A 12827-nucleotide genomic window follows, 5' to 3' on the forward strand; every position below is an offset into this window, starting at 1 on the left:
GGGCGTTCCCAGTTTAGGTTCCAGGTTTAAGGTTTAAGATTATTCCTGCTGGGAATAGGGCGTATCCTGCTGCCTGAGTTCCCCTTGAGTTCTCACGGGATTCAGACAGTATATTTTGGAGAGAGAAGCCCAGTGGAGTGGATTTGGGCAGAGAATGTGGATTTGGGCAGAGAACGTGGATTTCCCCAGAACGTGATTGTAGACGGCTAGTGTGAGTTCGGGAATAAAGAGTTGCTGTTTGAATCTACAAGCTGTGTGGTGGCTCGTGATTGTGTGCCCAGCCAGACTGCTGCATTTGTGCCTAGCCAGACTGTGGCAGAATAAAAGTTGGAAGAACAAAGAAGTAGCAGCAGATGTAAGCTTGATTCTTATTGAACTGGTTCTTGATGTGAGCATTGAACCTATATGATTATTGCTTCTTTCCTCTTGTAAAGCAGACTATGCCAGTGATTATCCAGGGAGTATCCAGAAAGTTTCAGTCTTGGACTAGGGTAGAACAATTGATCCCTCTTTTTCTGAGGCTTCAGCCTCTTGGACTTCACAGCTACTGGTTCTTCCAGCTCTCCAGACTGCACGTGACCTTTGTGGAGTATTCACCTTCTGGTCACATAAGCCAACCTAAAATATCTCTTTTTATAATTATACTTCCTATTGGTTCTCTTCCTCTAGAGAACCGTAATACATATGGGCTTTCGTTTGTTTGTTTGTTTTACTTTTAAAGAGCTGGGCTTCTATGCCTGGCTCTCCAGGGATATTTTATAAAACTTTCTGTGAATTTCTCATACTTCCTTGACCCAAATAGACTTTCTTTTTCCAGTTATTGGAAAGAGGAATGGGGACAGTTATGATTGTAGACTTCTTATGACCCAATTCCTATACCTAAATTCAGAAGACCAATACTCAAATTTCTATTCTGGTGGGAACAGGAACTCAGTGTGGAGGGGATGTGAGTCATCTAGTCAAAATTATGGCTGATATAAAGCTGAAGGCTCTCCTTGTGCATCAGTTCTCCCTTTGTGTCATAGAATATAGTTTGTCTTGCTTTAATGAGCATTTTTTAAGAAAATGAAATGTAGTTCTTACTCCTCAGGCATAGTTCTTGGACCCTTTTAGCCTAAGCAGGCTCAGAAGTGACCTGTTTTTTCTTCCTCAGAAACATGGATTCCAGAATCATGAAAGCCTTCCAAAAGGAAATCACCTGCTCTCTCTGCATGAAGTACTTCGTAGATCCAGTCACCTTAGCCTGTGGGCACAGCTTTTGTAGGCCCTGTGTTTACCTTGGCTGGCATGACCTCCCAGATCATGTTACCTGCTCTGAATGCAAGCAGATGGTACAGAAGAGAAACTTTAAAACAAATATTTGTATGAAGAAACTGGCAGCCATTGTCAGAAAAACCAGTCTTTGGCAATTCCTGAGCTCTGAGGAACACATGTGTGGGGCTCATAAGGAGATGAAGAAGATCTTCTGTGAAGAAGACAAGAACTTTCTCTGTTTGCTCTGCTCTAAATCCCAGGAACATGAAGCTCACAAACATTGGACAATCGAAATTGCTGCTGAGGAACACAGGGTAAGTGATTCCTCTGAAGATCCATGTCTGTAAGAACAAAGAAATCAATATGGGTCTGTTTCCTTGGGGAATGCATGACTCTCTCTGTTTCCCATTCAGAATCTCTTCCACGTTCCAAGTCTCAGGCTTCCCATATTTGATAAACATCTGAGAGGAACAAAGAAAACATAATGACCCGGTTATTTTCATTGGGGTTAATTTATCTCTCATTTCTGGCTTTTTCCCAATGTGAAGGTCTATTTTTTTTTGCTACATCTATGATTTGTGATTTTATTTTACAGGAGAATATGGTGAAGAAAATGCGGTGTTTATGGGAAAAATATTGTGAAAGTTACAGAAACCTGACTATGGAGATGTTGATTATGGGCTCATGGGAGGTTAGTTCTATGCTTCTGCCTTCAACATGAACTTAGGGGGGCATATGTGCAATGTTTAAAGTAGGAAATAGAACTGAAGCCCTAGTTTTCTCTAGGATTAAACAAGAAAGGGGTGTGGTCAATAGTAAAAGTATTTCCTCAGTTCCTATTTAGGGCAGTATGGCCCTTAGGTAGTATTTCTAGCTGAGATACAGATATTATCAAAAGTGCGCTGCTTTACTACAGGTAAATGTACACTTAGTACTTACACAACAGCTACAAAAAACTGGGCGATCTCACAATGTCATGTGCTGGGAAGATATAAGTGACAGGCAAAAAGTGGCATTTGGTAGTCACTGAAGATTCAAATGCAGCTTCCAAAGCAGATTGAGCTGACTCCTGGTAGAAACTTTCAGAGAGAGGGATAAATAGTTCAAATATAAGAAGAGTCTGAAATTATCCCAACTAATTAATATTTAACAACATAATATAAACTATGGAGGGGAAATAGGATGGGTGACATAGCATTGTGTTTTGAGTAGAAGATTACAAGTTTGAGAATAATTTTTAAATAACTCATTTTCTTTGTGAATGTTTATCCTGAGTGTGTTATAATTTAAAAGAAAATTAATTTAAAATTTGTTTTATGATAACTATGACAAATTATAAGCTAGAAAATATGGCAGAATTCAACCTGCAAATATCTTTTATTGGAAAGGTTAAGATACAAATCAGAAAGGAAAATGGCCATCCTGTAAATAAGTGAAATTCTTGATATATTAGAATATGATAACTTGGGGGTTTTTTAGAATAATTCAGCAGGGAAGTAGAAAGCGGGTACAAGGGCAGAGACTGGAGATGAGGTTTGATTTTTTTAAGTAGTTGGTGGCAAAATTTTTCACTAAAAAATTACTTTGAGATTAAGACACAAAGAGGAACATAGCCATAGAGTGTCAACCCAGAGAGAAGCACATGTCAAATAATTGCACTTGGTATATTGGGAGGGAGGTTGCTGAAGTCACATTGAAGTTGATGTCATAGATTGGAATGACTGTTGAGGAGAATTGAAGGAAATGGTATCAGACAGATAATAGAATCAGATGCTAAATGACACTTCAGTATGACAGTTAGCTGGGTGAAGTGCATGGAAATTAGTATTGCACTCTGAGGTTACAGTATGTAGGCTTTAAGTGACTTGGCTTAAACTCAAGAAAAGTGAATGGATTGCAATTCACTCCTTGGGGTCTAAAGTACTTAAGTATGAAATGGGTTGTTTCTCCACATATGGGTTGGAAAGGATAAAACAACTTTATTTTTGTGTGTGGATTGTTTTATAACACTCTTAATCATGAATTAAGTGAATGTAACTTGTTGAATGAAACTGTTGACCATGATGCAGAGTAAATGACATGGTGGTGCTGTCCTGAAATATCAGCTGCTTGGGAGGCTAAGGCAGAAAGATTATAAGTTTGAGTCGAGCCTCAGCAACTTAATGAGATTCTCTAACAAAATTAAAAGAAAGAGAAAAGAAGGAAGAAAGGAAAGAAAGAAGCCATGAGTATTTATAAAAGAAGGAAAGGAATAAAAATTTGTGGATTCTGAAAGTTTGACAAGATGAAGGCTTAAATAATTGTTATAAGATAAACAAGAATCAGGGAGTTTCTTTATTTTATTTTATTTTTTGTTTGTCCTTTTAAAATACATGAGATTAGATGTATTATGACATATTATGCATACTTAGATTATAACTTATTCTGATTAGAATCCCATTCTTGTGATAGTATATGATGTGGAATTTCACTGGTGATATATTCATATATAAACAGAGGAAAGTTATATCCTAGAATCAGGGAGTTTCAACAGGAGTTAGAGGGATAGGTCCATATTTTGATGAATTTAATTTTACTGCAGAACTACATAAATTTAAGAAGAGAAGCAATTAGAGTTGAATATGGGAAGATGCCTGCAACTTACTATGAGGAAGAAAAGCATCATTTAGAGAGGCTGCAAAAAGAGAGCAAAGACATTTTTGAACAGCTCAAAGAGAGTAAAACCAGAATGGCTCATATGACAGAGATGTTAAGAGGAATATATGAAGAGGTGAAGGAAATATGCCACAGACCAGATGTGGAGTTACTCCAGGTAACTACTGATACATGGGGATGTAGGACAAGCATGTATAGCTGTTGCATTTCCCAGCTGAAATCCACTTCCCCCGTTGCTTCCAGTTTGGGTCTATAAACATATTTCCCCACAACTGCTGTTACTTTGCTAGCAGGTCACTGCTTCAAGGATTTCCAAAAACCTAGGATTCCCTCCTATGTTATCTGTAAGAGACAAAATTGTATGGAATGATTAATGTATAGTCCCCATCTGAAAATCAACAACATAATTGGGACTTTTAGAAATTCAAAAAATAGTGAGCTGAACACAGGTATTCAGGTTAACTCACCGACATAACAAGATGGGGTGATTCAAGAATATAGATCTTTTTAATACTCCTTTATGGCTGTTCACCTGAGACACAGGGCCTTGGCACAATGGCTGGGATCTTATTTCTGATTGTAGCAGAGCCCAGACTCCACAGTCTCTGCCCCTTCCACTCACACAGAATATTGAAGAACCAGACTTTGCCAGGACTCTATAGTGGACTGTTTTTTTTTGTTGTTGTTTGTTTGTTTGTTTGAGTAGAGAGCAAGTGGGACATGCATCCAAGGATGTAGCAACTTCTGGCGATGTATCAAAAATCTCACACTGTAACTAATGGTAGAGGGATCCTGTGAAAATCACTCAGACTTTTTATTTTTCTTTTCACAGGTCTTTGGAGACACACTGCACAGGTGAGTGTTTACCTGCCTCCCAGCAGATGCTATTTTAAGTTTCTACAGTACTAGTCAGGACTACTATGTGCATGATTCATTGGAATACTGAGTCACTATTGTCATTGATCTACTATTTTCCTCCCTCACCTACTCTTGACATCTCTCTTACTTCCTATTCTCAGTGATTTTAGGAACAGCTTCAATAAAAATGTGGCAAAAGAGAAATTATTTAAAAAATCCTTCCATTCCTTGTTTTCTTTTCAATTCTGGAAAGCCTATGTAGATAAAGGAGAAGTAGTAAGTGTTCTCAAGGGTGATGAAGTCAAACACCTCATAGAGCTAATAGAGGGAACAGCGGCTAACAGGAGAGATAGAGTGCTCCAATGTGTGAAATCTCTAGAGATTTGTTAATTTTGTATGTATAAGCTGACAGTTTTAAATGACAGTTGAAAGAAACTCATAGCATTTTAGAACTCTGTGGGTCCTCCAGGAAGCAGATATCCCTGCCTAATATTTTTCAGAAATTCTTCCTGTGAAGGAGACAACAGCCAGTTCTAGTTTTTAGAGAAGCTTGTGTCTGCAGATAGGGAGATTTCAGTGCAGACTGGAAATGGACACCAGATTTTTACTCTTAAATATACGTAAGTGAACAGAGAACTAAGTATGTTTACAGAATTTGAGGAATAACAGAAAGGATTAAAGTGGATTCCAACAGCATTTACAATATATTTGAATATTTAGGAACTGCGAATAAGAATTAATTTCACAAAGTGATAATTTCTGTATTTCCACATCTATGTGTTGCAAGAATTTTTATGAAGTGTCTTATGAAGAAGAGTCATGATTTTCTGACTGTACATATGTTAACTGCATCTTCCTTCTTGCAGGATTGAATCTATGCAGCTGTATATAGTCCAACCTGTGAATCCAGAACTCAGTGCAGGACCCATCACTGGACTAATTGACAGGCTCAACAGCTTCCGAGGTAAGCATAAGCCCATTGTCAGTATTCTCTCAATCTATTATTTGTTGTTAGGACCACATGAGTGGAATTTCTCTTTCATTAAATATTTTACTTATTTTTAGAAATAAATAATTTGACTGCAAATTCTTGAGTATGTTTCTATAGTCAAATTTATAGTATAACGAGTGAAAGATTAAAAAAAAAAAAACTACTTAAATAGAATCCAGGCTTATATGTCCTGAATTATATAAAAATGATATAAAATTGGAAATTTTAATAAGCAGAGCTACACTCAGATTTAAGATTCATTATTCAATTTCACATACAAATTTATGCAGTTGTTCAGTATGTTCATTATTGAAAAAAAATTTGGTCCTGGCATTTTAACTTGGGGCCTCACACATATTAGGCAAGCACCACACCACTTAGTCAGTAATGCAGCCCCCAGATTTTTTTTTTTTTTTTTTTTGAAACAGAGTCTCACTAATTTGCCCAAGCTGGCCTTGAACTTTTCATCTGCTTATCCCAGTCTTCTGGGATTTCAGGCTTAAGCCACCTCATCCTGCTTAATTTGAATTGTTAGGAGAAGCTTTGGGGGGTAAATATTTGACTAGAACTTTATGTTGTTTTTACCATGGGTATATATAATTAAATGACATAAAATTTTGAATAGCTATAGGAAATCTAAGAGAAGAAATCAGCTTTATCACCAAGAAAGGAAAATACACATAAAATTGATTTTGGTTTGCTCAATATAAAGAGCTATATGTTAAATCTCAGACATGAAGGGCAATGCAGAGCATGCAGAAAACTTAGGGATAGTGAAAAGTTTTGCATAAATAAATTTTAAATTATTCTTTCTAAAATTACTGAATTTGAGGAATAACAGAAAGGATTAATATGGATTCCAACAACATTTATAAGATATTTGAATATTTAGTAACTATGAATAAGAATTAATTTCACCAAGTGATAATTTCTAAAATGTATAAATGTTATTTTTATCCAGTTATCTAGAAAAGGTTACAAGAGAGAAAATCTTCACCTCTCATCCAAATAATGACACCATTTTTTTGAAATAGGAATATTTTTCTGATACTTATTTTTGATGCCTCCAGAGAATTCAGGGCATCCTCTCTGTAGCTATTTTGAAATAAAAATTAAATTAAAAGACATTAGTTTTATATTTTACTCAATATTTGATTTTTCACATTTTCAACAAATTTCTGTATCTGTGGTAAGGAATTTGTTTGTTCTGTAGATTTACTATTTATGCCCATAATTTATTAGATTTTACAACCAAAATCATTGTTGCTGTTACAATTTCACATTTCTCAGTAGTATCATTTCTTCTCAGAAAGACTTTTTTTAGAACTTTAACTTCTTATTTTTTACATACATGTCTGCAATATTTTTCTTACAGTTGATATTACTCTGTGTCATGAAAAAGTCTACTCCCACATCTTCCTGTATGGAGAGTTGAGAAGTGTGAATGTTGCATGCAGTCCACAAGGTTCCTCCTTGATCATTCCAACATCAGAATGCTTTCTTGCCTGGGGTACTCACACTTTTTCCACTGGCAGATATTACTGGGAGGTGGAAGTGGGAGACTCTTGGAACTGGGCTTTGGGAGTCTGTAATGATGATTGGAAAAATAACAGAAATTACAAGATAAATGAGGTGGAGGGGCTCTTCCTTCTTGGATGTGTTAAGGAGGGTTCCCAATGCACTCTCTTTACCACCTCCCCACTTGCCATTCAATATGTACCAAGGCCTATTGGCCTAATAGGAGTATTCCTGGATTATGAAGGCAGAACAGTGAGCTTCATTAATGTTGCTCAAAGTTCACTGATACACAGTATTCTTTTCTGTTCCTTTTCTCCCCTTGTCAATGCTGTTTTCTGCTGTAGTCACATCTGACCAGACATAGATAAGGACTATGCCCCAATATATGAAAAATTAAAAATCCAAGGAAGCCCTCTTCCTTGGGTATTATCAAACAGGTTATATTTTATTAACTTTACATTCCTTCTAATGTTGTGAAAACTTGTTTACTTTGTTATTAATTATGGTGATAATATTAAAAGCTCATATATTCCTAAAATTAGTTTTTTTTTAAATTTATTCATTTGAGGAATATAATTGCCTATGGTACATGAAATAGAATATATTTTCTGGTTTTAATTTATTCCTGGACTGTCACAAATGAAAGAATAGATAAAGTATGATTTAATAAAGTTAAAATTCAACCTAAGAGAACATGTCTTTTTCTCTACCCAAACAAGCATGACCATAAAGACTCAATAGTTATAAGAACATAATTTTCTCCTTTTTTTAATCTAACTTTAATTACTCATCTTGATCCATTTTCTGTTGTTTTCACACAAAACCTGCATCTGAGTAAATTATAAAGAGAAGATTCATTTACCTCACAGTTCTGAAGACAGGTAAGTTCTAGGTCATCCTGCCTCAGTTTCTGGTGAGTTTCATGATGAATCTGCTCATAGCAGAGAAGCAGAAGGAGAAATCATCCAGTGCAGAATGTGAAAGCACATGGATGGCATTCTTCATAACAACCCACTTTATTAAAAAAATAACTCTCCAAGGGCCCCAAATTCACTCTTTCATTCAGGTTCAGGCCCAGGAAAAATGCACTGATCCTTTTTAATGACTGAAAGGCCCCATGTCAAAACACCACTGCTCTATGAAATTACACTTTAACTTGTTTTTTTTTTTTTTTTTTGAGGAAAAAACATATTCAAAACATATTACTATATATCCATTCTGTCCATTATTCTGAGTAATCATTCTTAATCATCTGTGTGATTTCCTTTCTAAAATTATAAACATACATGTGAATATTTACAATCATTAGTATTCTCCTCTGCATTGGCAATCACAGGACAATCAATCTAGTGCTGAATAAAATGGTTATACAGGTGGACAAAAAGAAACCTTAGCCCTACCTATACATAGTCTTTTACAGGTTGACTTAAGAGAAAATAGTAGTCTCATAGAAAAATTGCCTAGACAAGACATGAAAACAATAATCAATGAGGAAAAATTTAATTGGTCTGCATTAAAATTTTTTTAAAGAGAGAGAGAATTTTTTAATACTTATTTTATTTTTTTATTTTTTTGGCGGACACAACATCTTTGTATGTGGTGCTGAGGATCGAACCCAGGCCGCACGCATGCCAGGTGAGCGTGCCACTTGAGCCACATCCCCAGCCCGGTCTGCATTAAAATTAATGACTTTTTGCTTAAAGATAATATTTCAAAAGTGTAAACATACAAAACTGGAGTTGGAAAATTGCCATGCACTATAAGCTCTGCCTGTAATTTCACCTACTTGGAAGCCAAATAAGGTGGTTGATTTAATTCCAGGTGTTCAAGGCAATAAAGCAAGATCTTTTCTCAAAAAAATAAAAGCTAGAACCAGGCATGATGGAAGATGCCTATAATCTCAGCCACTTGGAAGGCTGAGGCAGTAGGGTCAGAGTTTTAGCAAGACTTTAAGCAACTTAGTGGTATACTTTCTCAAAAAATAGAAGTGACATGGTATGTTACTCAGTGATAAAGCATCCCTGGTTTCAATTCCCAGTGCACTACCCCCAAAAAAGAATATATTTACCAAGTATGTATCAAAGATAAAATAAACATGCATCATAGATGCTATGTTGGTTGATCTGAATTGCCAGTTTAGATTAAAATATGCTTAAGATTAGGATGCTTCTGGGCATGTCAATGGAAGTGTTTCTAGAAATGATTGACATACAGGAGAGCAAACTGAAGTACAGATTCACTCTAAGTGTGGGCAGCCATAGGTTGAAATCCTGGATAGAATAAAAGTTGGAAAAATGAGGCATCAGTGCCCTCTAGCTTGATTCCTCTTGAGGGGTTTTAGATTGCTGCTACAAAATCCTGAGAGCATCAGACTCTAGCTCCTTCACTCTTCCAAAGTGAACTCTGAATACTGACAATCAGGTTGTTTCCAGGCCTTTGATCCCACTGGGACTACATCATTAATCCATCTCTTTCTGAAGCTTCAGTATCTTAGACTAAGCAACTACTAGTTTCTCCACTCTCCAGCCTGCTGATAGGCATTGTGGGATTATACAACTTCTGGTTCTGTAAGCAAATCTAATAATCTCCTTTCAATAATTATATATTCCCTGTTGGTTCTGTTCCTCTAGAGAGCCCTGAATAACAGATGCATAAAGTTTGGTAAATAAAGAAAAGTGAACCTGGTAAAAAAATTTTGATAATTTTTTTGAATGGTAATATCATAAAACAGAATACACATATGTAGTCTGCTGTGCCCCTCCCCTGACTCAGGCAATGGCAAGGCCCTACTGAGGTGGATGGCGCAAGGCATCCATCCTCTGGAGCAGCGCAGTATGTTTCTGGGAATGGGCTGGTTTGTTTTTGTATTCCTTTAATAAGTATAGTTGTGACTTCTCATATGACCATTAAGTATGAAGGAGAAAACATTACTTTCCCAATTAATGCAACTACTTCTAAAGAATAGATCTGTTTGCTCTAAATGCAATGATTCAGCTGTGGAGCATAAATTGTTAATGTCTAATGAAAAACTCCCTGTATTCCTGTCAAGGAAGTTTTTGAGAAATTAAATTAAAATCTAGAAAAGAAAAATTAATGTTAAGAAGACAGATTAGTGCTTAGTACTGGGCAACTTGTTCTTGTTCCTGTGCACAATGGGTTGTGCTCTTACTCTTGTTTGATTAAAATTAATAACAAGTCAACCACTTGCCATAACCATGGCACCAGTTCCAGTCAGTAAGTCAAGAAAGAATAGTCAAGGTATAGGTCAATCGTTTGGGACATTTCTAACTATTATTAAAAGCTAACTAAGCAGAAACAGCTCAAAGCAAAACACGAACTGAAAGTACAAATGCTTGCTTATGCATAAGCCAAGATACATTCTTCTATTCTAATTGTAGCTATGAAATATTTTGTTTCTTTGAATAATGATTCCTGTTTTGTAACCACAAAGTACTGTGAGCCTGCCAAAATGAAAAGTATATATGATCAATTCCACAAGTAAAGATTGGGATCAACACCTTCACTTTGGTGTCTGTTGTTTCTCCACCACCCTTTCGCCGACTCCTCACCATCCATTCATCTCCTGAGACACCCTGTTGGAGCTGGACTCCAACAGTAGTCAGTGAAATATGAAAAAATACTCACCTTTATGAGTCATTAGATTATTGCAAATTCAAACCATAAATCGAATCACTAGACCTTGTCAAGAATAAATAAAAATTTAAAGATGAATAATATGTGTTGACAAAATGTAGAATAAATAATGTTTACACAAGGCTAGAGAAAGTATTAATTGAAAAAATAAATTTTGGCTTACTTACTGAAAGCATTTTCTAAGGCCTAGGTATTCCAGTAGGGATAAGCATATATTATCAGCAGTTTCTACATATACTTATTAGGTAAAATTTATAGGCAATGCTGTTCCTTTCATCATTTCTCATAATACCCTAAAATTTGGATTCAAAGACACTTACCAACAGTTGAATAGATAAATTGTTGTACACTCATGCAAAGCAATTATATGAAGAAATCAAAATGGACAAACTCTCACTGCAATAATGTAAATGAATAAATTTTAAAAGCATAGGATGAAAAAAATATTCAAACAGTTTTTCCACTGTATATAGCTAAGGAATGATTATTAGATATTTACCAAGAAAATACATTTTAGATCCTTTTACCACACACACACACACACACATACACACACACACAATACCAATGGCACCTTACTTAAATAAATTTCAGACTCTATGGTATAACATTAAAACTTAAAATATATTTTGGGGGGTGCTGGGGATTGAACCCAGGGCCTGGTGCATGCAAGATAAATACTCTATCAACTGAGGTGTATCCCAAGCTCCAAACTTAAAATAGTAAATAACTTCATGAGAAAATAACTATACATGTCAGTAATAACTGGGAATAAAATATAGGAAAAATTGCAATTGAGGGGGACATATTTTGTTTCACCAGGAGGATAATTATCTCTCCTTTTTAAAAAAAACTTTAAGCCACAAAGAGCCAAATATATTATTGCCTTTGGAAAAGGGGAAATAAAGACATTTAAAAAGCAGAGAGAAATTAAAGTAGATACAAATATGTGATGAGTCTAGACCTACAGGTGGAGGTGGACATAATCACTGATAGAGCCCCTCCCAAGACTCAGGGACATGGAAAGTGCCTAAGATCATGGTTGCATCATCAGAAACACAAGGAATGTTCCTACATCCTTCATGTTGCCATTGCCCAATGAGACTCGCAAGTGATGAGTAACATGTAAAAGCAGTTTATCTGAGGGCCTGAGAAGAGTTTGTAGGGAGAACTAGAGTGTGGAGCAGATATTGAGAGAAACTGGTGAGCCAGTCCAACACTTAAAACAAAGTAATGCTAGGTGAATATGCAGCCCATGCAGCACTGAAATAATGAGATCAGTAATGAATCCCAAAACCAACTCAACTTCCCACCAGATTGATTCAGACACAATACACACAGGTGAAGTCTAGTATGAGAGAAAGCATGCCAATTTACATTCTACATATCACAGAATTGTTCCATTTTTATAAGGAAATTATAATATATAAAAATAAACAAGAAAAAAGTAAAAGAAACACCATTCAGACATGAAGCAATCAACAGCGCTACATTGTACTCTTTACAGTTAGATCAGTTGGCACAATTTTTCAAAAGGTTGGTAAGGTGTCTTTGCAAATTGTGACTTTTTTTGTAACTTTTAAGGTTACTTACACAGAATGGAAAGGGAAAGGAAATAATTTTCTTTTTGAGTATGTGTGGTACTGGGAATTGAACGTAGTGATCCTCTATCATTGAGCTACATCTTCAGCCTTACTCATTTTTTGAGTTTGAGACAGGGCCTTGCTAAATTGCCCAGCCTATAAAAAAACATGTGATCCTACTGCATCAGTGTCCTGAGTAGCTGAGATTACAGGAGTGTGCTACCATGCTGGCTACAAAATGACATTTTATACAATGTTTTTGTAAATAGATCAGATTTATTACTTTTCTACAGATCACTCATTTATTTCAGTTA

The 12827-nt window shown here is 35.9% G+C and overlaps 1 protein-coding gene across 1 annotated transcript; it reads left to right on the forward strand.

The window, feature by feature from the left end:
* Positions 1-1157: 1157 nt before the first annotated feature.
* Positions 1158-7630, forward strand: LOC114080935 (tripartite motif-containing protein 51-like). The gene is made up of 6 exons (XM_027922516.2): positions 1158-1568; positions 1850-1945; positions 3836-4066; positions 4742-4764; positions 5634-5731; positions 7134-7630. The coding sequence occupies exons 1-6, from the start codon at positions 1158-1160 to the stop codon at positions 7628-7630; spliced, it is 1356 nt and encodes a 451-aa protein (XP_027778317.2).
* The last annotated feature ends 5197 nt before the right edge of the window (positions 7631-12827 follow it).

The sequence above is a fragment of the Marmota flaviventris genome, chromosome 9 (genome assembly GCF_047511675.1).
Source record: "Marmota flaviventris isolate mMarFla1 chromosome 9, mMarFla1.hap1, whole genome shotgun sequence".
Classification (NCBI taxonomy): Eukaryota; Metazoa; Chordata; class Mammalia; order Rodentia; family Sciuridae; genus Marmota; species Marmota flaviventris.

Bases quoted from the DNA above. Each gene is read 5' to 3' on its own strand.
- LOC114080935 (XM_027922516.2), top strand. From the start codon at position 1,158: ATGGATTCCAGAATCATGAAAGCCTTCCAAAAGGAAATCACCTGCTCT. The intron at 1,946-3,835 runs GTTAGTTCTATG...ATTTTACTGCAG, and splicing joins TGATTATGGGCTCATGGGAG to AACTACATAAATTTAAGAAG. The intron at 4,067-4,741 runs GTAACTACTGAT...TTCTTTTCACAG, and splicing joins CAGATGTGGAGTTACTCCAG to GTCTTTGGAGACACACTGCA.